At 43.0% G+C, this 26,233-nt stretch overlaps 1 protein-coding gene across 7 annotated transcripts; it reads right to left on the bottom strand.

Moving 5' to 3' along the window:
* Nucleotides 1-9,873: 9,873 nt before the first annotated feature.
* Nucleotides 9,874-23,720, bottom strand: dcun1d4 (DCN1, defective in cullin neddylation 1, domain containing 4 (S. cerevisiae)). 7 transcript variants are annotated; one of them, XM_042056946.1, is made up of 11 exons: nucleotides 23,633-23,720; nucleotides 21,168-21,238; nucleotides 19,563-19,602; nucleotides 18,568-18,655; nucleotides 17,921-18,009; nucleotides 16,830-16,900; nucleotides 14,284-14,375; nucleotides 13,158-13,266; nucleotides 12,001-12,105; nucleotides 11,772-11,874; nucleotides 9,874-11,593 (listed from the first exon to the last, which is right to left on the bottom strand). In XM_042056946.1, the coding sequence occupies exons 1-11, from the start codon at nucleotides 23,709-23,711 to the stop codon at nucleotides 11,538-11,540; spliced, it is 903 nt and encodes a 300-aa protein (XP_041912880.1). In that variant the 5' UTR covers nucleotides 23,712-23,720; the 3' UTR covers nucleotides 9,874-11,537. The 7 variants fall into 7 exon arrangements, with proteins under 7 accessions (XP_041912880.1, XP_041912886.1, XP_041912882.1 ...); XM_042056952.1 differs by having other exon boundaries at nucleotides 23,621-23,666; XM_042056948.1 differs by lacking the exon at nucleotides 23,633-23,720 and adding an exon at nucleotides 22,741-22,763.
* Nucleotides 23,721-26,233: the final 2,513 nt, after the last annotated feature.

The raw sequence follows: 26,233 nt of genomic DNA, 5'->3' as shown, positions 1-26,233 counted from the left end.
AAATTCTTTGACATATAGCAACTTTTTTTTAACAGTAACACAAATAGTCACTTTCCCTGGTAACGAGTTACTATTATCATAGAGTAATTCAGTTACTAACTCAGTTACTTTTTGGAACAAGTAGTAACATTCCCAACACTGTCTATTTTTGAACATTCATAATCAATAATATTTTACACTTAATACATGTTTTGGGATCCAATATTCATCTTATCCATGTAACTCTAGTCACTAAAGTTAATGCTATTTTGTCCTTTTTTTCTAGATTGTTCCCAAGCCCTCTGGTGGACTCCTCAGGGACAAGCCACTGGAACCCAACAGGGTCTGCTGATCACTGACGTTACTGAGAGAGATACTGGGCTGTACGTGTGTCTCTCTGGTCAACAAGAGGAACATGTGTCCGTTTTTGACCTCCACGTTCTCCACGAGGAAGCCGGGACTAGACTAAAGCGAGCGTTGGAACACACTAACTTATTTTCTCAAGAGGAGAGCCAGAGGAACCAGGTGAGAGCTGCAAAGACACTGGGACAGTTCAACCTGGCTATCTGCCTGTCTGTCTTCATCACCTTTATCATTGCCTTCATTATTGGTGTCCTTGTCAGACCATGCCTGGACACTCTGTGGAGAAAAGTCCGCACAAAAAAAAGCTCTTCTGTCACACCGCCTTCTCAGACTATTGTCACCGCCGAGGACTCAGTTGTGTATGATAATGAGGGGTTTGCTATGGCAGATGAGCCAGAAGAGGTGCGTGTCGGCCAGAGAGTCACTTTCTCAGAGGTCAATCAACCGATCTACGACAGACCTGTTGATGGTGGCGACACTTCATCTGAAAGCAGCACTGAAAGTGAACATCTATATCAAAACAACAGCGAGAACTCTGTGGTGGTGGAGAACCTTGAAACGCAACAACAGAGCAGCAGTAGCAGCAGGACCACCCAAGAGCCTTTATATTCAGAGATAATTAAGCAACAAGGAAGTGAAACCTCAGGGAGAAAGAAAGTCGTGGAGTTTGAGCCCATTCCTGATCCAGATCCGGAGGAGCTCACAAAGGACACCAGTAGCATATCATCAGCATCTACTATCCCAGATCAGGATCAAACCTATGAAAACGTACAGCTCACAACGAGAAAGACAGAGGGAGGTAAGCCTCAGGTGGATAACACTCGTGAACAGACCATAAAACAACAAAACAGCTTAAGCCCAGTAGTGAAGCCTGTTCCTTTTCCTGTGTTCAATCCTGAGCCCTTTACCGACTGGGCCACCCAACTGATGGAAGAGAACAAAGAACAATCAAATCCCTTGGATCCAGACCTGTGGAATGACAGCGGGGAGAGCTTTTCCTTCACTGATGGATCTGAACGATCAAGCACACGAGAAAAATCACACAGCCAACCAGTTGAGGTGATAGGGGTGCCACCAACTGCAGACAGTGACATCGATGTTGCTCTACCACAGCCAAAGCCACTTGAGGTGCAAGCGGATGAAGACAAGGTGCCAGTCGATAAGGGATATGATGAGATATCAAGGCGTAGTTCCTCTACTGACAGTGTAGACAGTGGAGATGAGCCAACAGAATACACAGTGAACCCAGAGGAAGAGGAAGAAGAAGAGGAAGAGAAGACTCTGGACATAGGAAATGTAATTCCCTTCCAGACAGATACCACAGTTGCCTCCTCAAGGCCAGACGACTACCGACCGAGAATAGACACCATTTTATTAGAACCAGAGAACATAAAGTTCACCATCATTCATGACAGTTCAGACCAGGAGTCATTTGATGAGGGGCCAGTTTTCACAGCAGAAGATCCTGTCAGTCAAATAAGGCCAGAGGTCCCACAACTGCCAACTTATCCAGCAAGACCTGATAAATTTTCTAGCAGCGAAGATGAAGAGGAACCAAAGAAATACCATGTTCATCCTGTCTATAGGAGGAGACCAATTATCCACTCTACCAGTGAGTCACACTCTGAAAGGGCAAGTCTAAGCAGTGAGGATGAGGAGGACCCAAAGAGGTATCGGCCTCAGACTAGCATAAAAAAAGGGTTGTCAATGCCTGACATAGAGAGTAGACCGATTATCATAGATACATCATCTCTCAGTGCCTCAAGTGATCTGCCCATCAAACGCCCAGGCAAAGTCCTCAACATAAATTTTGACAGTTCTGCCACCAACACAGATGACTTGGAGACAGCTGATATTACTGGCATTAAAAGTAGTTCTGGGCCTCCAGGCCACCAACCACCACGTCCACCATTTCAGCCAGGTCTTACTGGTTCTGAAGTGTCCAATCAATCTAGACCGAGACTCTCATACCAAAGCTCTGTGAGCTCAGATGAAAATGACTACTCTGCTACCAACACTAGCATTACTGACAAGAACATTAGCATGTCTCAGACTCGTAGACAGGCACCATCCCCCCCACCATTCAGGATAGTGGGAACCATGGAAAGGATTTCTCTTGACCAAATACCACTGCCTAAAAGAGCTCTTGTCTTTGGAGTGAAGAATAGTGTGAACCACAAGCAAGTTCCAGTGACCGATCAGAGGCAGTCCAGTTTGAGTTCCTTATCTGGAGCTGTTGTTTTGCCAGGTCTTACTGGTTCTCAAGTGTCCAGTCATTCCAGACCGAGACTCTCATCCCAAAGCTCAGTTAGCTCAGATGAAAATGATAACTCTGCCACCAACACTAGCATTACTGACAAGAACAGAAGCACGCCCAGTCCTCCTAAACACGCCGCACCTCCTCCACCAATCCAGATACAGGGAACAATAGGAGGAGTTTCCATGGACCATACCATTTCTACAATACCGCTACCTAAAAGAGCTCTGGTCTTTGGCGTTAAAAATACGGAGGCTCACAAGCAAGTTCCAGGTCTTATTGGTTCTCAAGTGTCCAGTCATTCCAGACCGAGACTCTCATCCCAAAGCTCAGTTAGCTCAGATGAAAATGATAACTCTGCCACCAACACTAGCATTATTGACAAGAACAGCAGCACGTCTAGAGTTCCTAAATACACAGCACCTCCTCCACCAATCCAGATACAGGGAACAATAGGAGGAGTTTCCATGGACCATACCATTTCTACAATACCGATGCCTAAAAGAGCTCTGGTCTTTGGAGTTAAAAATACAGAGGCTGACAAGCAATTTCCAGTGACCGATCAGAGGCAGTCCAGTTTGAGTTCCTTATCTGGAGCTGTTGTTTTGCCAGGTCTTACTGGTTCTCAAGTGTCCAGTCATTCCAGACCGAGACTCTCATCCCAAAGCTCAGTTAGCTCAGATGAAAATGATAACTCTGCCACCAACACTAGCATTACTGACAAGAACAGAAGCACGCCCAGTCCTCCTAAACACGCCGCACCTCCTCCACCAATCCAGATACAGGGAACAATAGGAGGAGTTTCCATGGACCATACCATTTCTACAATACCGCTACCTAAAAGAGCTCTGGTCTTTGGCGTTAAAAATACGGAGGCTCACAAGCAAGTTCCAGGTCTTATTGGTTCTCAAGTGTCCAGTCATTCCAGACCGAGACTCTCATCCCAAAGCTCAGTTAGCTCAAATGAAAATGATAACTCCTCCACCCATTCCGATTACCTGCACAGAACTGATATTACTAGCAAGAACAGAAGCACGCCCAGTCCTCCTAAACACACACCATCCACTCCACCAATCCAGATACAGGGAACAATAGGAGGAGTTTCCATGGACCATACCATTTCTACAATACCGCTGCCTAAAAGAGCTCTGGTCTTTGGAGTTAAAAATACAGAGGCTCACAAGCAAGTTCCAGTGACCGATCAGAGGCAGTCCAGTTTGAGTTCCTTATCTGGGGCTGTTGTTTTGCCGGGTCTTACTGGTTCTCAAGTGTCCAGTCATTCCAGACCGAGACTCTCATCCCAAAGCTCTGTCAGCTCAGATGAAAATGATAACTCTGCCACCAACACTAGCATTACTGACAAGAACAGCAGCAAGCCCAGTCCTCCTAAACACGCCGCACCCCCTCCACCAATCCAGATACAAGGAACAATAGGAGGAGTTTCCATGGACCATACTATTTCTACAATACCGCTACCTAAAAGAGCTCTGGTCTTTGGAGTTAAAAATACGGAGGCTCACAAGCAAGTTCCAGGTCTTATTGGTTCTCAAGTGTCCAGTCATTCCAGACCGAGACTCTCATCCCAAAGCTCAGTTAGCTCAGATGAAAATGATAACTCTGCCACCAACACTAGCATTACTGACAAGAACAGCAGCACGTCTAGAGTTCCTAAATACACAGCACCTCCTCCACCAATCCAGATACAGGGAACAATAGGAGGAGTTTCCATGGACCATACCATTTCTACAATACCGATGCCTAAAAGAGCTCTGGTCTTTGGAGTTAAAAATACAGAGGCTCACAAGCAATTTCCAGTGACAGATCAGAGGCAGTCCAGTTTGAGTTCCTTATCTGGAGCTGTTATGCCGGGTCTTACTGGTTCTCAAGTGTCCAGTCATTCTAGACCGAGACTCTCATCCCAAAGCTCTGTCAGCTCAGATGAAAATGATAACTCTGCCACCAACACTAGCATTACTGACAAGAACAGCAGCACGTCTAGAGTTCCTAAACACACACCATCCACTCCACCAATCCAGATACAGGGAACAATAGGAGGTGTTTCCATGGACCATACCATTTCTACAATACCGCTGCCTAAAAGAGCTCTGGTCTTTGGGATTAAAAATACAGAGGCTCACAAGCAAGTTCCAGGTCTTATTGGTTCTCAAGTGTCTAGTCATTCTAGACCGAGACTCTCATCCCAAAGCTCAGTTAGCTCAAATGAAAATGATAACTCCTCCACCCATTCCGATTACCTGCACAGAACTGATATTACTAGCAAGAACAGAAGCACGCCCAGTCCTCCTAAACACACACCATCCACTCCACCAATCCAGATACAGGGAACAATAGGAGGAGTTTCCATGGACCATACCATTTCTACAATACCGCTGCCTAAAAGAGCTCTGGTCTTTGGAGTTAAAAATACAGAGGCTCACAAGCAAGTTCCAGTGACCGATCAGAGGCAGTCCAGTTTGAGTTCCTTATCTGGAGCTGTTGTTTTGCCAGGTCTTACTGGTTCTCAAGTGTCCAGTCATTCCAGACCGAGACTCTCATCCCAAAGCTCAGTTAGCTCAGATGAAAATGATAACTCTGCCACCAACACTAGCATTACTGACAAGAACAGAAGCACGCCCAGTCCTCCTAAACATGCCGCACCTCCTCCACCAATCCAGATACAGGGAACAATAGGAGGAGTTTCCATGGACCATACCATTTCTACAATACCGCTACCTAAAAGAGCTCTGGTCTTTGGCGTTAAAAATACGGAGGCTCACAAGCAAGTTCCAGGTCTTATTGGTTCTCAAGTGTCCAGTCATTCCAGACCGAGACTCTCATCCCAAAGCTCAGTTAGCTCAGATGAAAATGATAACTCTGCCACCAACACTAGCATTATTGACAAGAACAGCAGCACGTCTAGAGTTCCTAAATACACAGCACCTCCTCCACCAATCCAGATACAGGGAACAATAGGAGGAGTTTCCATGGACCATACCATTTCTACAATACCGATGCCTAAAAGAGCTCTGGTCTTTGGAGTTAAAAATACAGAGGCTGACAAGCAATTTCCAGTGACAGATCAGAGGCAGTCCAGTTTGAGTTCCTTATCTGGAGCTGTTGTTATGCCGGGTCTTACTGGTTCTCAAGTATCCAGTCATTCTAGACCGAGACTCTCATCCCAAAGCTCTGTCAGCTCAGATGAAAATGATAACTCTGCCACCAACACTAGCATTACTGACAAGAACAGCAGCACGTCTAGAGTTCCTAAATACGCAGCACTTCCTCCACCAATCCAGATACAGGGAACAATAGGAGGAGTTTCCATGGACCATACCATTTCTACAATACCGCTGCCTAAAAGAGCTCTGGTCTTTGGGATTAAAAATACAGAGGCTCACAAACAAGTTTCAGGTCTTACTGGTTCTCAAGTTTCCAGTCATTCTAGACCGAGACTCTCATCCCAAAGCTCAGTTGGCTCAGATGAAAATGATAACTCCTCCACCCATTCCGATTACCTGCACAGAACTGATATTCCTAACAAGAACAGAAGCACGCCCAGTCCTCCTAAACACACACCATCCACTCCACCAATCCAGATACAGGGAACAATAGGAGGAGTTTCCAGGGACCATACCGTTTCTACAATACCGCTGCCTAAAAGAGCTCTGGTCTTTGGAGTTAAAAATACAGAGGCTCACAAGCAAGTTCCAGTGACCGATCAGAGGCAGTCCAGTTTGAGTTCCTTATCTGGAGCTGTTGTTTTGCCAGGTCTTACTGGTTCTCAAGTGTCCAGTCATTCCAGACCGAGACTCTCATCCCAAAGCTCAGTTAGCTCAGATAAAAATGATAACTCTACCACCAACACTAGCATTACTGACAAGAACATCAGCACGTCTAGAGTCCAGATACAGGAAACAATAGGAGGAGTTTCCATGGACCATACCATTTCTACAATACCGATGCCTAAAAGAGCACTGGTCTTTGGAGTTAAAAATACAGAGGCTCACAAACAAGTTCTAGGTCTTACTGGTTCTCAAGTATCCAGTCATTCCAGACCGAGACTCTCATCCCAGAGCTCAGTTAGCTCAGATGAAAATGATAACTCTGCTACCAACACAGATTATCTGCCCAGAACTGACATTACTAGCAAGAACAGAAGTATGCCCAGTACTCCTAAACTTGCACGACTCCCTCCACCATACCCGATAGAGAGAACGATGGAAGGACATTCCATTGACCAAATACCACTGCCTAAAAGAGCTCTTGTCTTTGGAGTGAAGAATAGTGTGAACCACAAGCAAGTTCCAGTGCAAGTACCACAAGCAAGTTCCACTGACCAGTGGCAGTCAAGTTTGAGTTCCATATCTGGAGCTGTTGTTATGCCAGGTCTTACTGGTTCTCAGGTGTCCAGTCATTCTAGACCGAGATTCTCATCCCAAAGCTCGGCAAGCTCAAATGAAAATGATCATTCTGTTGCTAACACAGATTACCTGGGCAGAACTGACATTAATGACAAAAAGAGTGACCTGTTTGAGCCTCCTGGTCACCCTCCCCCATCTCCACCATCTCAGCTAGGGGGAAAGATGAAAGGATTCTACTTGGACCAAATACCGCTGCCTAAAAGAGTTCTCGCCTTTGGGGTGAAGGACAGTGTGGATCACGTGCAAGTATCAGAAACCGATCAGAGGTATTCCCGTTCTCAGCCATCTTTAAACACACAACCAGTGAAAAAAAGGCCTTTGCTTATTATGAGGTCTGAAGATACCAGAGTTGTCCAAACTAATACTGCTGCAAACCAAAACAGTCTGTCTAGACCAAGTATTTCATCTCAGAGCTCTGCAAGCTCGGATGAAAATGACACTGAGGAACTGAGGAACACTGCAGGTGATGATTATAAAGGAGGAAACAGTTTCGCTGTTGACCAACTGTCAAAGCCCAAAAAATCTCTGCATTTGACATCCTCTGACTTCTATGCAAGTGTTCAAAGAAAATCAGCAAATAACATAGAACCAGAACCAGACAGACCCAGGTTAGGGGTTTCACCTGAAGTTTCCCTTCACACAAATAGTTCTACACAAAATGTGGAACGATTGGTAGACATGCAACAAGTGGGAAGGACATCTCTCTCCAGTGTTTCCTATCAGGATTTTGCAGGTCTAGCTGGCCACTCAAATCATGATGTTTCCACCCAAGAGAGGAACATCACCCTTGATGGACTGCCATTACCCAAAAGATATCTCAAGTTTACCACCACCTCTGACATGAACACATTCCCTGATGCTGTTGCCCCTCCCACACAGAGATACCAGCCACCTCTGACCAGTCGAATAGATTCCCCAGGAGCACTGCAGCGCATTTCCAGCACAGATCTTGATACCAGGCTTAAAGGGACCACATACCAGGAACAGCAGGCATATTTTCCCAGAGGAAGAGCCATAGATGGGTTTGGTGTCTCTTCTCAGACATCTACTACTTCTTCAGGTCGGTCCTCCTTGTCTGGCCTTGGAGGGGCAATCCCATACCACTCGGCCCACACCTTCCGCAGTGTGTCCACAGGAAGCACGGCCATAACAAGAACCACTACCGTGTCCTCAGATATCTCTGATGTACCCATTATACAGCCCAGGCGTGCCCTTCGGTTTGGCATAAAGAAAGACGAAGATCAAGTGTGAAAGATATATGAAAGATTTTTTTTTTAGAGGCCTGAGCATGATCTGCAAAATAATCCGAATGCACGCTTCATTTTTTGGGGGCTTTTAGAATTGAGTTGTATTATAGGTGATCTCTATGGAATTGAAACCAATTCTGTTTGATTTTAACACATGGATTTGTATTATATGACATTGATCTTGAATTGATCATAGTGTAGCAGATAAGATTTTATGTTTTGATAACTGATCTCACAATTCCTTCAAACTGTGTACCGTTTGGCAGTCTATTGCTATTGTATCAGTCACTGTCTTTTCTGTATTTGTACATTTACAATGATGAAATTAATGTAATGCAGGGCTTAAAGTGTTCTGGCACTGTGCCTGAATTCAGGCATTACATAGGCTGGGCTGTTTTAGAATTGAAAATGGGCAATATGCCTACAGGCCTATATGACATCTTGTTAACTTCAGGCAGATACATTTTCCTTGCTTTAAGCCCTGTGTAATGTAAACATATAGTCATTTAAGAATAAAGCAAGAGGGTAAATTGCGACATATTCTTTCTGTCTGTACAACACTTCTTTTGACTGCTATGTTAGAGTTCAAAAACACCAAGAAAGACCCTGCAAAATGGCAGAATTCATTAATAAACCCCTTTATATAGTGAATGTAGGTTACAGTGAAAACAAACACATATACACACATCCATACATATATACAGTCAGATGAGATTGTTCAACACCCTGCATTACCAACACCTAAGAAAAAAAGGAAACCAACATCAAAAAAGTAAATACCCTTGATTTCACTCTGGCCCACTCGTCAAAGAGGTGAATTTGCCATCTTGGCAGCGACATGTGACAGTATTGTTTCTTGTACTATGTCCCTTGACACCCTAGTGCATCACTGCATATGATGCATATAATCCAGAATTACCCCTGGTGAGGAACTTGACGGTATTGGTAATCCAGCTCTTGTTGGCGGGGCGGGTAATGCAGGGTAGAACTCCTCTTCGGCAGATGAGGTTACAGGTGTGTCTCAGCTCTAAAAACCACGACCCCCTTTCATGACTCTCATTAAGTGTTAAGACAGCATGACTGCAGAAAATAAAATAATAACAAGCACAAAAGTCCACTTGTACAAATATATGTACACAAAATTAAAAAAAAAAAAAAAATTCGCTCATAGACAGCTTTGCTGTAGCAAGCATGCATATTTTCACTTGGATGACAAGTCTGCTACAACGCCACAGCCAAAGACAAAACTGAACATGTACAAATATTACAACATTAGGCATTTGCTAGGCAATCATCAATACTGGGGGTGGGGAAGGATCCCAGACTCCATACTATTTGGGATACCTGATGAGTCATTGTATTGGAGACAACCATGCTAACTCCAGTCTGTAGGGTGGAAGTGTCAGCCTCCTGTTGCTCACCACTCGACGAGATCGCCACCTAGTGGAACAACTGGTATATGTACAGCTGTTGTGGTGAAAGACTGTATTGTTCGGACAGGTGCAGCAGCCTAAGGTATACTGTGGATCGAATGCACTTTGTCCTTGATGTGTACAATTGTGGGGATCTGAGACCTGTCTTTCCATTTTTGGTTTGCTTTAGGTGATTAAGATATATTTTTGGGGGAATTTTATCCAAATGTAAATATGTGTTTACCTATGTATATGTTTCATGATTCTAGTTAGAGTAATTTCTTTTACACCACTCTAACTCTTTTACACCAATGCATTTCTCTCAGAAATGGTATTTGCTAGACAATAATTGCTTACCGTTAACACAATAGGCGGTAGAGTGCAATCAAGAAAATTGCATGCTTTGAGAAGTCTAGTCTGGTCTCTGAACTTGCTGGTCCATGTGACAGCACACTATTTTAACTCCTTGCACAGTGGTTGACAGCCTTTAGCACACTCTTGTGGTTTGCTAGTTCATCATCTAACAATGGAAACGACACCCCCACCTAGACCCCTATCCATTAACCAACACAGCCCTGACAGCAGGCTGCAGAAAGAATTATTGCAGTATTTGTGCTGATTGCTTGATGGCACTATGAGATCTGGGGTCCACGCACTGTGCAGTGGTTTGGGCATGGCTAAAGAAATGCATTTGTGCAAACTAGCCCAAAAGGAATTCTCTTTCCCTTTTTTAGCTCTTTTGCTAGAGTGATTCAAAATGACCCGAGTAAAGAGTGACATGTGAGGTACCATAAATATGATAAAGTATAGATGGCCACATTGACCCCTTGTAATGTTTACTAAGAAGCAATTTCCTAAACAATTCTTGCTATTTAGACGAGTAAGGGGTGAAGTACTGATGACTCGACTGCTTAACAGTGTTAGAAGTATGACAAGATTCTACCCCTTCCCCTCCCATTTCATGTGTTGTGTTCAGGGAAGTTCATCTGAAATATCATTAAGGGAAACAATGATTACAGAATAAAAAGCCAAGCACATCCAAGCACAAAGATACCAAATATTATCTATTTTCAGACCATGTGCCTGGTCAAAGTGACCTTGTTTTTAAGACTAAAAGTGCAGAGGGAGTATATTTGCATTTCTCCGTGGGAAGGAGGGGAAGTAGAAGAATAACTCCCTCTGGAACTGGGCGAAAAACAACCCCAGCCCTTGGGGGCCTGTGCGGCTTCAACCACGCAGTGGATCTCACAGCTTAATTTCATTGATCACTCAGAGCAATTAACAGCTGTCGTGACCCTGCTATTACTATTACTACCACACACACACACACACACGCACGCATACGCGCACACACACACAGGCCCCCCAGGACTGTAGCGGTGCAGACCTGCTTTGAGCCGAGGCCATTTTGTTCACATCCATGGTACACTCACAGCAATACGACATGTCACAGTGAGGGAGCGCCACCAGTGGGGGCAGGCCGTGTGCTTACTCACAGAGCGGAGCTGCAGGTGGGGAACGGTACTTGGGGAGCGGTAGGTGAGGTGACCCCTGCCCCAACCCACCCACACTCCATCCTGTAGTCACTACCAGTGACCTCTGGCCCTGATAGGAAGGGGCAGCATGCAGCGAGGGTGCCAGTCCTTGCCCGTCCCCCCCCGCACCCCCCCATTTCGTCAGCACAGGGAGGGGGCACCTACCATCCGCCCACACCTGCTCCCTTGAGTTCCGTTTGTTAGTGAGTTTGTTTTGTTTGTTTGTTTGACGTTTTCATTTTCCAAAGCCGCTGTTGTCATTGTCGGTGCCTTTTGCCATTCCGTTCGTTGTGGTTTGGTGGTTGAGGGCAGGACAGCAGTCACTATGACATGTCCCTGTCTTTGTACCACTCTACAAACTCATCCAACAACACGGGCCCTGAGACAAACACAAGAGGTCAGACTAATCAGATGGAGCAAGAAAACAACGTACTGAACAAACTGCTCTGCACTTCAAGTCCAAGAAAATATTAATTTAAATAATTAAGTATATACTCTATGTCTAAATATGCTTATTTCTCTTTGTGTGCGTGTGTGTGTGCACAACTTATACTTACAAGCTCCGTCTTCATCATAGTTGCTAAGATCCAGATTGATGGTCCTGCTGAACTCTAGGACATTGCACCACTGGTCTTTATTTATAACTTTGTACTTCGATTGCTGTATGCCAAAAACACAGATGTGTTTCTTAATACACTGATACAAAATGTCTCCATTCAAACTCCAAAAGACAAACACAGAGGCATTTTTCCTCTTAATGAACAAACGTCAAGCAAATCAGCATACCTCTAGAAACTGGTTAAACACGGGAAACAATGGCCATGTCTTCCCCAGGAGAAGACCCAGCATGCATTTGGCTGTATTCAAGTCTAAACTCCTCTGGTCCTTTTCCTGCAAACAGCAAAAGCATTTAAAAGAATAAAAAAAACAAAAGACAACCCAGTTGGCAAACTCAGTTTCCAGGTGTCACAGGGCCCATGCAGGCTAACATGTTCATCACAGTACACCATAAACTTCACAGACCCCTACATCATTGCCTTCGGGGAGAGACTTACAGCTTTGGTAACTTTCAATGATCAGCAAAGCGTAGCCGCCAGGATGGACGTACAATTTAAGACCGTAATTTTTGGCTCTTGAAAGGAAACATGTGGCACTGCAGGCTATATATATATATAATGATCCATTGCTTTTTGTTGAACAGGAACACAGTTAAGCATTAGCTGAATGATTGTGTAATTATAGTGTCACCACACAGCAGAGCGACAGGCCCACAGAGCAACACCTATTGGCAAAGTGAGAGGCAGTATATGTATCAATTTCAGATCGCCACAGACTATTCATTCCTTGTCCCAGACATTCAGAACTCCACTCAAATGAAGCATAAAGCTGAGCCAACTATTGAACGACCCCCAAATCAATCAGACACAGACACTGAGCCTTTGAGCCTTTTTGTTTTGGGGGGGGGGGGGGGGGTTGTCCTATGAGGAAATGAGGAAGGAAAGGTTCTCTGCCTTTTACTCTACTACGAGAACACCTACACTTCCGGAGCAGTGGGCAGTTCTTTTAATCCGGCGCCCAGGGAGCAGTTGGGGGTTGGGGTTAGGTGCTTTGCTCAAGGGCACCTCATCCATGGAAGTGGATGTGGGAGAGCTGTTTTAATCACTCCCCCCACCCACAATGTACTTACCAGTCAGGGATTGAACCGGCCACCTTTCAGTCACAAGTCCGATTCCCTAACCAGTAGGCCACAAATGCACCTACTTGGTAAAATAATGACACTATGGTATACTCACGCTTACACACACACACACACACACACACAACTTTTGCTCTGACTGAACCATTCCCAAACAAATGTTTAAAGCTCTATGAACAGTTCCAATAAAGACTTGTTCTATTCTAGTCTACTATTTTCACTGTAACACAACGACAGTCTAACTTACCCGGGCAAAATCAAAGGCATATCGGTAGATGAGCTTAAAGTTGGTGGGGTCATTAAGGACAGACCTCAGGTAATCAAGGGACCTGCGCAGCTTCTCTGTTGAGTCACACCTTAGACAAGGATGCCGATTAAAGAAAAGGTCAAAGCAGAGAGATAAAGAGGGAAGGAAGGGATGCACAGAGAGAGGAAAGAGATAGAGATAGAGATAGATAGATAGAGAGAGAGAGAGAGAGAGAGAGCGAGCGAGAGAGAGAGAGAGAGAGAGCGCACAAAGAAACAAATGGTAAGAGACTAGTAAAATGGGCCATAGAGAGTTTCAGCTAGTGTTAAGCCTAAAGCATCTTACATAAGCTCTGATACATGGCAGAATCCCTAGCAGCAGTATGCAACCTTACACACTGACTTTCTGTGGGTTGTTTCTGCTTTGCAACCTTTTACGTGACAACCTTCTGTAATGTCTATGAAGATAATTGAGAAATCATCTTGCAGAGCCTTATGCCCCTGAGAAGAAGGAAATGGTCAAGTTTTAGCTGTGCAGAGGCACAGCGACAGGAGCACCTGGCCAGTTTTCTCCCTCATGAGCAAAGCCGGTATGATGCCACCAACACTGATCTCATCCCCACAGAGCTACCAAGCTGACCTTTGCTTTTCGAATGCTTAGCAGGATATCTGCAGAAGCTCTTCTGCTTCAGACAGACACCCTAACTGAAAACCTCCAGTTGATGTATTATTTGTTTATTTTATTTTATTTATTTAATGATTTATCATCATTCTGTTTTATTGGAAATGGCTCACAGGGAGGGAGAGGAGTCACTGTTGTTGCAAGTCAGTGCTAATTTATGGATAATGGCCGTATATGAAATGCAGTGAAAGACAAGCAATATAAATTTAAAGGTATCACACATGAGAAAATGAAGAGATTAGTATAAATTTATATGACAAAACATTGTTGTCTCACGGAAGGCATGTAGGAGTAAAACAAATATGATAAATATATATTAATGCAATGTATGTTAAAAAATCCATGCACAAACTATATATGCACATATACTTGGCATGCATATTAAAACAGTACAAACTATGGAGCACACACAAAAACAAACACAAAGAAAATGTTCTATGCTTACTGCAAGGAGCCCATGCCCTTCAGCCACTCCTGTAAGGTGAAATAGCCCATACTCTGGGCGTCCAGCTTCCAGGCTAGGACCAGCATCACCACCTGTGGACATACCAGAAGATGATGAGCAATCACAGGTAACTACAGCCTATAAGTATGACACATGCTAAATGTAAAAAAAAAGTGTGCTCATGATGACATACTGAATGCTTCTTGCTCGTAAGCAACACTGAAAATGTCTTCCACTACGAAGTAAATCAAACCTTGGAGCCTTGATGGTATATTTCTTCAATTTGTTCAAGCATAAAATGATTACTAAATAAATTACTGACATGACAAGCATGAATGGTGTCCATGACAATACAACCCACAGGGTCCCTGTGCATTCTGGGAAGAGCCTACTTATAGGAGGGAGGCATAGCACAGTAGTAGTACCCACAGGGACTCAGACTTGAGTCCAGCCTGAGGTCATTGAGGTTATTTCTCGAGCCCACTGACTCTTGACTCTACAAGAGTAGAGCGTACCTACAGACATAATGTGCTTGTGACCTATGGGCCATCACATTCTGTATGTTGCATCTACAGTGCTCTGAATGGTGAAGTCGACAGTATATCTATGTTGCATCTACAGTGCTCTGTAGGGCTGAAACGATTCATCGAGTTACTCGAATAACTCGATTACAAAAATTACTCGAGGCAAAAACCCTGCCTCAAAGCCTCGTTAAATTCCTATGACGCGCACTATACGTGCAGGGATCTGATTGTTCCACACGGACTGTTGTTCAGGAAGCACACCACTAGTGTGTGAATCGTGATACATTCTGAATTTAGCTGGCGCTATGGCAGAGAATGTCTAACGTTTTCAAGTAAAGTTTTGGGATCATTACATACTCAAAAAGGAAAAGAACAAGCATCTGAACCGAAAACATCCACTCCATGCTGTTTTACCAAGCGTCAATAAAGTAGGCCATCTATCAATCAATCTAGCCTATCTATCATCTACGTAGCCTATAGCCTACATTGATGTTGGCTGATTTTAATCACATACTGTATTTGTAGCGATGTCGTGATATAATGTTTAACTTTGATGTTTTTAAGTAGTAAACTTATTCACGTTCAATTGCAAGACAGTATGCCTAAAAAAGAACCCCTTATACACACATGCATGCACCCTCATCTTCCCTCACGCGTGCACACATACACACACACAGGTTGCTAGGTTACCATAGCAAATAGGCTCACCCCAGAAATTATTTTTTAGTAGCCTAATGGTAGGCTATGTTTTTAGTAGCCTAATTGTAAAATTATCTGTTAGTAGCCTAATGGTAAATGCTGCAGGTGTAGAAATCTACATAAAACAGATTTTTACTGATGTCAGGTCTAGATTACAGCATGAAACTTGTTGTGCATATTAATACATTAAATTGCTTTCCCTCTTCTCCCTCCCAGCACTTCACAACATAGTATGTACAGCTTTGTTCGCCCAGCTAAGTCATGCACAAGAGGCTGCAATTTTACAGAGAGCATTTTGAACATTATTTAATTGTTGGCACTGGCACTTATAAACACTAAATGGGTAAATTGCAATAAATGGGCTTAGTTTTGTAGCCTGATGTTGGAGCATTATTTGTTTGTCAAATGTGTTATTTGTTTTGGTTGTTTACAAATGCAAAAAAAAATAAATCCGATTAATCGATCGATAAAGTGCTAGATTAATCGATTAAAAAAAGAATCGATAGCTGCAGCCCTAGTGCTCTGTATGGTGAAGTCGACAGTATATCTATGTTGTATCTACAGTTCTCTGTATGGTGAAGTCGACAGTATACATGTTGTATCTACAGTGCTCTGTATGGTGAAGTCGACAGTATATCTATGTTGTATCTACAGTTCTCTGTATGGTGAAGTTGACAGTATACATGTTGTATCTACAGTGCTCTGTATGGTGAAGTCGACAGTATATCTATGTTGTATCTACAGTTCTCTGTATGGTGAAGTCGACAGTATACATGTTGTATCTACAGTGCTCTGTATGGTGAAGTCGACAGTATATCTATGTTGTATCTACAGTTCTCTGTATGGTGAAGTCGACAGTATACATGTTGTATCTACAGTGCTCTGTATGGTGAAGTCGACAGTATATCTATGTTGTATCTACAGTGCTCTGAATAGTGAAGTCGACAGTATATCTATGTGTTATCTACAGTGCTCTGTATGGTGAAGTCGACAGTATATCTACGTTGTATCTACAGTTCTCTGTATGGTGAAGTCGACAGTATACATGTTGTATCTACAGTGCTCTGTATGGTGAAGTCGACAGTATATCTATGTTGTATCTACAGTGCTCTGAATAGTGAAGTCGACAGTATATCTATGTGTTATCTACAGTGCTCTGTATGGTGAAGTCGACAGTATATCTACGTTGTATCTACAGTGCTCTGTATGGTGAAGTCGACAGTATATCTACGTTGTATCTACAGTGCTCTGTATGGTGAAGTCGACAGTATATGTTGTATGTACAGTGCTCTGAATGGTGAAGTCGACAGTATCTCTACTCACATTTTCTGGTTCCACTCCTATATCTTCACAGAACTTCTCCATCCCCTCTGGTCCCACGACATCATCACATCCTACAAGGTATACACACAAAAAACAAAAAACAAAAAAAAAAAACACACACACACACATATATATATATAAATATGCATTTTGATTTTTTTTTTAACCTTCACAGACCACAGCACTGAAAAATAAACTCTGCCATGCAATAACCCTGAGCTAGGAGACTACAGTAAACACTCTTTAGATTCTGGTCTAGGGCTGGGACAACGCGTCGACGTAATCGATGACGTCGACGCAAAAAATTGGCGGTGACTTGGTGACGGGTTTACACTTTTTGTATTATAGGTTTAGTTAGAGTAGGGAAGGAAGACACCGGAAGACTCAAACTTTTCTGTATTTTGTTTTCAAACGCGAGCAGAAAGTTAATACCATTCCGTCTGTCTGGGAGCTTACTTTAATAAATTTGTTAACTTTTCACTACGTCGACTCTATGGCTTTCCTTATGTTATGTTGAACCATTCTTTATGATTTATGGTCACGTAACAGTTTGCAAAATCCCGATGTAAATGGAAAAGTGTTTTCCAAGACACAAAAGTGCTTGTCCAAAGGAGAAGTACGAACCGTTATTTGAACTAACTATGTTATAAATTGCATCCACACATCAGCAGCCTTTTAACTGTGTTAATGTTAATTGCAAGGATTCTCACATGAACGTCTTAAAATGACAGGCACTCAATTAGACATACACTACTGAACTTTATTGAATGCTACCTCTGACTAAGAATGCATTACTTTGCACTTGTATAGTCTTTTATTTTGGAATCTTAAGAGCAATAAACATATATTGCAATGTTAAAGAATTCATGTTTTTTCATTCAGATATGTAAATAAACATGTATAAGTTGCTATTAGTGAATTAATTGGGAGATAATCGAATCGGACTGAAAAAATTAATCGTTAGATTAATCGAAGCATCGAAAAAATAATCGCTAGATTAATCGTTTAAAAAATAATCGTTTATCCCAGCCCTATTCTGGTCATATTCCAGGACATTCCATTCCTATTTCCATCAGACATGCAGGCCTCACCGGCATACTCGTAGAACCACTCCAGACACCTCTTACTGGAGAAGGCCTCCTCCTCCTGGATACGTGAGGACTCGTGTTTTCTGAAAACACTGTCAGTTGAACAGAGATTCACACACACAACCAGACACACACCCAAACACACAGGTTATCAAACCATGGCAACACAGGTAGATGAGAACAGGTTAAGCTTCTGACACTTAATCCATGTCAAATCTGGGACTTCTTCATAGATCATATTTGTTTACAGGGGGACAACGGGATAAAGTTAACCCTCACTGACAATTCTGTAGGGTACTGTACAAAAACTGTCTGCCTCTTCCAGTTAACAAGTTAAAAAAATTCAATAAGTTTCCTGCATGAACTGGATGACCTTCACGCGGAACCCACCCGAAAAGTGGTTTAAGACGGACAACTGCATAGCTTATGAGGTACTGCAAAGAGGTACTGCAATAGCAGAGGATTTGCTTAATTGTTTGTTCAAACCTTTAATACCTGCTTTTGTGAATTAGGGATAAACATTTGAGGAGGACTGATGTAAGTGGATTACTGAGGAGTGAGTCAGTTGTGAAGCTCACTGCGCTGTGCTGTGCTGTGCTGGGCAGTAAGAGGGTAGGTGTGGGGCCAGGAGGAGACCCACTGTACCGTACCTGTCCTGCCGACTCTTCTTGGCAGACAGGTCATCCCCAGCAGTGGGTCTCCTCTTTTTCCTGGGGGGCATGGGTCTGGAGCAGCAGGCTGAGGCAATGATGGAGGGAGGAAGGGAGAGAAGGAGAGAGAGAGAGAGGTTGACAAGTAGAGCATTTTCCTTTTCAAAAACAAATACTTTAGAAAGAATATGTTAAAAATACTGGCCACAAAGTTGAAACTCAATGTGTCAACAAAGTGTCAGAAAGGACCACAGAAAGAAAACGGAGTGCACATGGGAATTCTAATTAGCCTGTATGAGCATGTTATGTGCGTCAATTTTGAACATATGGGCTGTTCTTATCTGTATCTGTCTGCACCATGTCTCCACATGGAAAAGAGCTACAAGAGGAATTGGAAAATCTGATCTGATTGTGATACCTCACACAGGGAAATAGGTACAAGAAGACCAGTGACCAACTGAAAAGAAATCAAAACACAGTTTACAGCAGCAATCACAGTGTACAGATTGAGCCACCGGTCTGCCTAAAATGACCCCATGGACAGTGTGCGACTTGCACAATCTATAAAACCAGAGGGATGAGAGTCTCAGACTTGGCACAGAGGCTATCAATGGAAATCTGAGTTTCTCTGACAGCTCGGGCAGTGTGAAGGACACTGCCTCCCACATAAACGGCATCCTAGATAAAAACAAATAAACAAAAAAAATTGCCTGCTCTTCCAAAAAAAACTGCAATATCAAACTATTCTGAGAAACATGAAAAGAAGCAGGATGGGCGGGGGGGGGGGTTAGCAGATATAGAATGTTCCAGCATGGTAACAATGAAAACCATGCAGGAATTTCTAAGTAAAAACTATTACCTAGTCGAGCATGTCGCCTGACTTGAATCTAATAGAACACCTTTGGGATATTTGCAAAGAAGAGCTACAAAACCCCGCCTGCTGAGGGAAAAAAAGCAGAGAGACTGAGTCAGTCATCAAAGTCTGGGTTCCATACCTGTGGTATGCGATGCCGGCCCAACGTCCTCCGTTAGGTTCTGGGGAGAGAGAGGAACAGCAGGCTATGAAACCATGCACAAACATGCCTGTGAGCGCACGCACACGCACACACACGCGTACGCACACAAACATACACACGCACCAAACACGCACACACCTCTATTGTATAAATATTCTAAATCTTCCATGTAGGCTCCTGGAAATCACAACGCTGGATAGTGTTATTGTTATCATTTGAGTGCAGGATAAGGTACTGCAACAATGAGGCCTATCTCCCCATCATCCCTTTCTCTGATAACAGGCTCAGATTCAGTTCCCCTTGTGTGAGAACAAATAACACATGAAACATGTTCACATCAACCTCAGATGAATGGCAACACGTGTCACTGGATGAAATAAACCGACAGTGACACACATACAATCATAAAAACACACACACACCTCTTATCCCCTCAGTGCAATCGGACTCTGTGCAATAACTGCTGTGTTTACTGTTTCTATCTATTTATTGAGAACATGGAATGAATGTGTATGAGTGAGATGAATGTGTATGTGAGATGTGCTTGGGTAAGAATGTGCTGGTGTATGTGTGTATGTGTATATATATACTGTATACTCCATGCTGCTATTTGGAGAGGATGGCTCCAACAGAATTTTGTTGTATCGCATACAGTGACAATAAAGATCTATCTAACTATCTATCTATCTATCTATCACATTTGACTCTCTGAGTAGTAGTACGCTGCAGATGGCCAAAGGTTACAGTTAACATGGCCGCCTCAAGCCTATTATTACTCGTTTTTCTCCTTCTGTGAAATCACTTGTATTTCATCACATCACTAACGAGTAAAGTTTCTTTCTCTATGCTGAGTTGCACTGTCCTTGTCTGGTCAGAAACGAAAGCAAAAGAAGGTCTGTAGCTACTAAGCTGGAGTGTGGGCCTTCTTTTGCTTTTGTTCCTCACATCACTGTCCATACTGTGTCCTGGTGGACTGTTGTCTCAGACTGACCACACACACACACACACACACACACACACACACACACACACACAAACACACTTTCTCCCCCTGCCTGAATGTTGTCAACTCAGCCCTGCTCGGTCCCTGGATAGAACCAGTGACTGTGCAGCAGAGGTCTGGTCTGGCGGATGGCGTTTCACAGTGAATGCAGCACAGTCCAGCCGCTCTGTCTCTCCCTCTCCTTCCCGCTTTAACGCCTGCTAAACTCAAACATAAAGGGAAATTTCCAGAATAGATTGAAACTCTTCCATTTGATCATTCACAGGAGCCATTTTTGAGCCATCTGAAGTCAAGCTTCCTCATCTATTAGCTCTCCATCTGCCTTCTTGAAAGTGAAAGTAAAATACAACTTTTCATTGTCTGTTTTTAGACTTTTGCATCACTTGCACTCCTGTTCTTCAGCTATAGGACTTTAAAACCCAAACCGGTCTGGACATTAGCTAGGTCCAGATCTGGCCCAAACCCATTAGGGTCTGAGGCCCGCTAGCCTGATGCTATCTGTTAATTCTTATGCATTTGTTCCATAAAATGCAAGCACATGTGTTGATCTCATCTTGGTGGGAGAAAAATAAGCAACTTACCAGCCTGTGCAGAGTGTGGTAAATCTTGTGGATGCTAGCCAGTGTAGACAGGTGTGAGTTCAGCTGAAAATCTGCAATTGGATGGGGGTTGGGGGATGGGTTGATTACATGTCTACTTTAATGACCCAATTTACAGTTTTGTACCCTTTATCACACCTTGTCCTGTCATGAGAGGGAGGTGTATGTCTCTCCTCAGTGACTATAACAGGTCTTGGTATGTCACTGCGGATTTCTGAAAAATGTTGATTGTCAAAATTCTTTCACACAAACATGGTCATCTGCGGCCGTTTTAGGGCGGTAACTACGCCATGCTGTTTGGGTGTGCAAACAATCGCTGCATCGCCAGTGTGGAGCTGTCTTATAAAAGTATTTTGTCGAGTTTAGTTGTATTATGAAAGCACAGTTTTTATAGCTATCTATGCGTGTTCACTTTTGTCACTTTAGCTATCATTTTGGTATATAACGAGCTATTTGACGTCTTTAGAATACTAAACATATCGGAGGTGCCTAATGTTGAATTACTCCAGTCAAGATGTTTTTACGTTAATCACTATATAGTTGTCTATCCAAAGTAAGATCCCTGTTTCGAAGTTAACTGATGGTCAAATCAACCAAAACTCCGATATTGTTTGCACCTCAAAGTGGTCCGTGACGTGCTTGTGTGAAAGAATACAGGTAATATAATAACCTATAATAAAATAGGTTGAGCCATGACGTCATGAACAAGCGAATGATTACTAATGCATGTATTTACAGTGCGGTAGCCTATACGCGACCCTCCAGTTCAATCAGACCCATTTAGCTGGGAAAGAAACCAGAATGCAGAATGCTGTCTCTGTTGTGTGATTTCAAGATTGTTTCGAATAATATTGTAAACAAAGAGTAAATGGCACCAACAGAAAACAGCCTAAAATGACCGGTGGCCTAATTCGCTGTGCAGGCTACATAATATTGCAATCATAAGCGGTCACTTTTTTAGTTACTTCCTCGAAAATGCATGCATGAAACATTATACAACATCAAGGTATTCAACATTCAATCCGAATAACTAGGTCGCAATAGGCTATTTCGGGTTGGGATAGTTGCATAATAGTTTTGCATCAAGATATAAAACATGCTATCTTAACCACAGAAACGCAAAACAGAGAGGGTAATAACAACACACGTACAGATAATTGAGAAACAGAAGTGATAGTCTTTTTTAGCTGAGGCCTGTTGCGACCACTCTGGAGGTAAGCTACTAATAGAACGCCTGTGAAATTTGGGGTCATATGAAGCAGCTGAACGTGATTGCTGGTGCGTGGAATTTGTAACATTAGGCCAAAGCTACTCTACAGCAAGACAAAATCGAAACGCAGCTAACCTTTAAAAAATAATTCATTCGATGACATGCGTCAACACATTTCATATTCTCGCTTTAAAAAATGTGACACCATTATTGTAGCGTTTGGTTTGATTTCCAAGCTATGTCATCGCAGCACAGCTAAGGACTGCAACAGAAGCTCATACAGCCGAAGAAGCCACTCGATTGAAAGCCGCTGACAGGCCGTTCCCAACAGAACTGGCTACATACCTAACATAACAGTACACACGCACAACTTGCTACGAGTTTACAAAGTAGCTCGGGTGGGTGGAGACCTGGGGATTGTAGTCCAGATGGGCCCTCCTAACTTCTAAACATAACGGTTTATGTGGGTGGGATGAACCACAGTTCCCAGAGTTCCAAAAATACTAATTTCATTCAGCACCCCTCTCCTAACACTACAACCCCAACTGATGAATGCGATCTAAATTGTTGCAGAAACATCGTTCTGTGCTATATCATTTGCACGCAAACCACGTCGAAACCCCTTTGTGGCACATACATAGAACAAGTGCGTTATGCACAACGTTTGCATACATGGAACATGTTTTCCACAACTGCGTCACAATTTTCACTCCCTGTAATTTCCTGCAGTTTCCTCGAAAACTGACCCATTTAGCTGGGAAAGAAACATCGCTGTCCATAGTTAACTTCATGCAAGACTCGAATAACACTGTATTATGTAAAGAACACAATAGTTATGACCACTGCACACAGAGAGCTACGTTGCAGGTGCAACGTGACACAGTATGTTAAATATAGCTCCTATTCAATGTTTCAGGGGTTTTAGAACAGAATAATCGTTAAATAAGCTATTCGGGGTGAAAAGGCATACTGAGACTATACTCTTGCTCTGTTTCGGAGCGTGCATTACGCAAGATAAATACAAAGAGAATGGCTACTCTAGCATAGTGACTACTGATTTTGTATGATCGCTCCGGTAACGACGACTGGTTCATAACCACAAAAAGGCGTAAATCGCAAACTCAACAGCAAACTGACAGAATGCACAGCGACAGCCAGAGCTCTGCTGAGTCTGCAGGTCACGCAGTACATCGGCAACCTCAAAAGATGACATCAAAAAAGGCTCTATTGTACTTACTTGCCGCATCTGAGTGCATTTTTATGAAACACTCAACTGTATCGTTGTGAGTGTGCAGACCGGCCAGGGGGCGGGACATGTCATTTATGTCCATACCCACAAATGATTTAGGTGGACGAAAACACTTGGGGCCGCGCCTCTTAAGTTTATAATTGGCTGACAGAAATGTCTTTCAAATACTTTGTAGACAAAGGTCTTAAGCCCTCCTGTATATATCTGTTATTGGTTAAGATAGCAGTAAAGGGAGGTCTTTTGACAGCGTGCATTGGCTGATAAACTTGTCTGCACATATCAATCGTAAGAGATTCCTCGTGCAAAAATAAATGCCTGCCCACGATGAGACCTCATAGGTGTAATTTCATTTCCGACACTGCCCTTCAAGACTTCGCAATTGGTCAGAGCTGTGCTCATTCCAAGAGAATGTAGCGCACTATCAGAAATGATTGGCTATGAAGGTTAGTTTTGTTTACTGTAGGGCGTTAACTCTCTCCTCTCCCGACTCCCAAACAGGCCTATGTTTTTTGTTCTAAAGTTGCAACAGTAAGCTGCGTTGGCTATTGCATGCTCATTGTCACCATGATTGTCACAGACCAATGTTACTTTGCTATTGTTATCATGGGACGGATCTATTTCACAATACCGTGCGCCATTATTAAAATGTTTAGCTCACTGACGCGTGAATTGATATGTTTCCTATTGTTTACACATCACAACGCATGCCTCCATTGTTCTAATATGCACACTCTCACATCCAAGCATAGTATGGTGTTAGCTGCGTAAGTAGGCTACTTCACTAGTTGCTGCAGTGCGTAAAGTTGCCACAAAATTACAGTTAAGTGGTTTGTTATTGTTACTGTACATGTGCATCGTCTGAGTAGCTAACGCTTTAATCAGAAACACTTGAATGTCACTGCGTAAAAGCGACAAAGGAACCTGTATGCCATACTTTCAAAACATCCTGTGCTCTTGCAAGGCGTGACTTGTTTTTCAATTCCTTGAGGTCCATGGAAACTGACTGGTTGTGATAGTCACATATTTATCTGGTGTACGAGAATGTTACCATCACAAAGAAGCTGCATTGAGACTTTGAAAGGGATTGTTTCTCTGTAATAAGCATTGTATAATGCACAGTAATACACATTTGTGAATGCTGTGCAACCTTATCAGCCTTATAGATCCGGATATTGTTTTTCAATGGATTACTACATCACGCAAACATTTTTCTGCTGCGTTCAAGACAACTCAGAAGTTAGATATTTCCAACCATGTAGAAAAAGCACTGGAGGTTCAGGGTTTATTCTTGTGAACTCGGGAAAAACCCATGTAACCCAACTGTCAAGTTAGATAAATACTTCTGAGTGTTATGGAATTCAGCATTATACTCTCAAATCTGGGACTTTGGCTTTTCTGTGAGAAAAACAACAATCCTACAAAGATTAAAACAAGATGGTAATTTGAGGTCTGTAGATAACCTGGAATGTGTTTGCCAAAGACACCAGAGGGCACTATTGTACTAAATTCCAGCCGTACCTACTGTATGAGAGGTAGGTCTCGCTCTCTCTCTCTCTCTCATGCGCGCAAGCGCGCGCACACACACACACACACAGGTAAATGTATATAGACAATCAAACAGCTTCATTTACAGCAACTACCTGTTTGAGTCACTCCACTTAGTTTCACACCGCATGGAGTGTTGAAGAAGCTACCAGTACAGGTAAGGGTGACATTCACAGTCTCAACAGCATAGAACAGCCAGGGGCATGGCCATAGACATGAAGACAGGTACAGACCCAGACCCTTGATTGAGGGTTCTACAGGAGCCGCCGTCATCAGGACAACAGAGCCTGACCATGTGGCTGTGCTGTCCTGTGGCTGTGCTCTGGGAGTTTCCGTCGGGTTAAGCGTGAAATATCTCTGGGAATACTGAAAGTAGGGGTGAGCTACCTCTCTGGCGTGTTTCATTTGGTCCTTGGTTAAAATATAATGAAAGTTTTTTTGCACAAAAGCGTCTGCTATAATTAAAATATAAACATTAACACAAACAAACGCAACTTTCTGTGCAATCCCTGGCTGCACCTTTTGCATAGAAACTGCATGAGAAAGAGAGGGAGTTTGATGAGATGGCTGCAGGGACTGACTACTGTCACGCAACAAATGCCTTCTGGACAGATGAGAAGAAATGTTTTTGACAGTGCTGATTCTTTTTTGTTTGATGCTGATGTTCATGCGATAATTGCTCTACTAATGTGTGTTAAGTCATCTCAGATTTCTTACTGTGTGTGAATGAACTACAGAGTAATAACTGTGTAGTTCTAGGGGTAGCCTCTCCAGTTAGTAGTTAGTAGAACTGTAGTGTCCGAATGCATCATAATGATTACATTTCATATGGATGTGGGGCATGTCAACTCAAGTCCAAAGCAACAGATAAAGCCATTGTGTATTATGTGCAGGAGTGTGTTTAAATTGAAGTGTGAATTATACAAAGTACATCCTGACTATCCTGGCTGACACCATATTGGCTATTGAAAGAGAATTGGTCCATGGACCCTTCGTTCACTTCCGATTTCTAAGGGGCGTACCCAGCATTGAAAAGAAACTTAA

The sequence above is a fragment of the Alosa sapidissima genome, chromosome 12, assembly GCF_018492685.1.
Source record: "Alosa sapidissima isolate fAloSap1 chromosome 12, fAloSap1.pri, whole genome shotgun sequence".
Taxonomy (NCBI): domain Eukaryota; kingdom Metazoa; phylum Chordata; class Actinopteri; order Clupeiformes; family Clupeidae; genus Alosa; species Alosa sapidissima.
The sequence above is the reverse complement of the archived record's forward strand: the minus strand, read 5'-3'. Positions and strand labels throughout refer to the sequence as shown.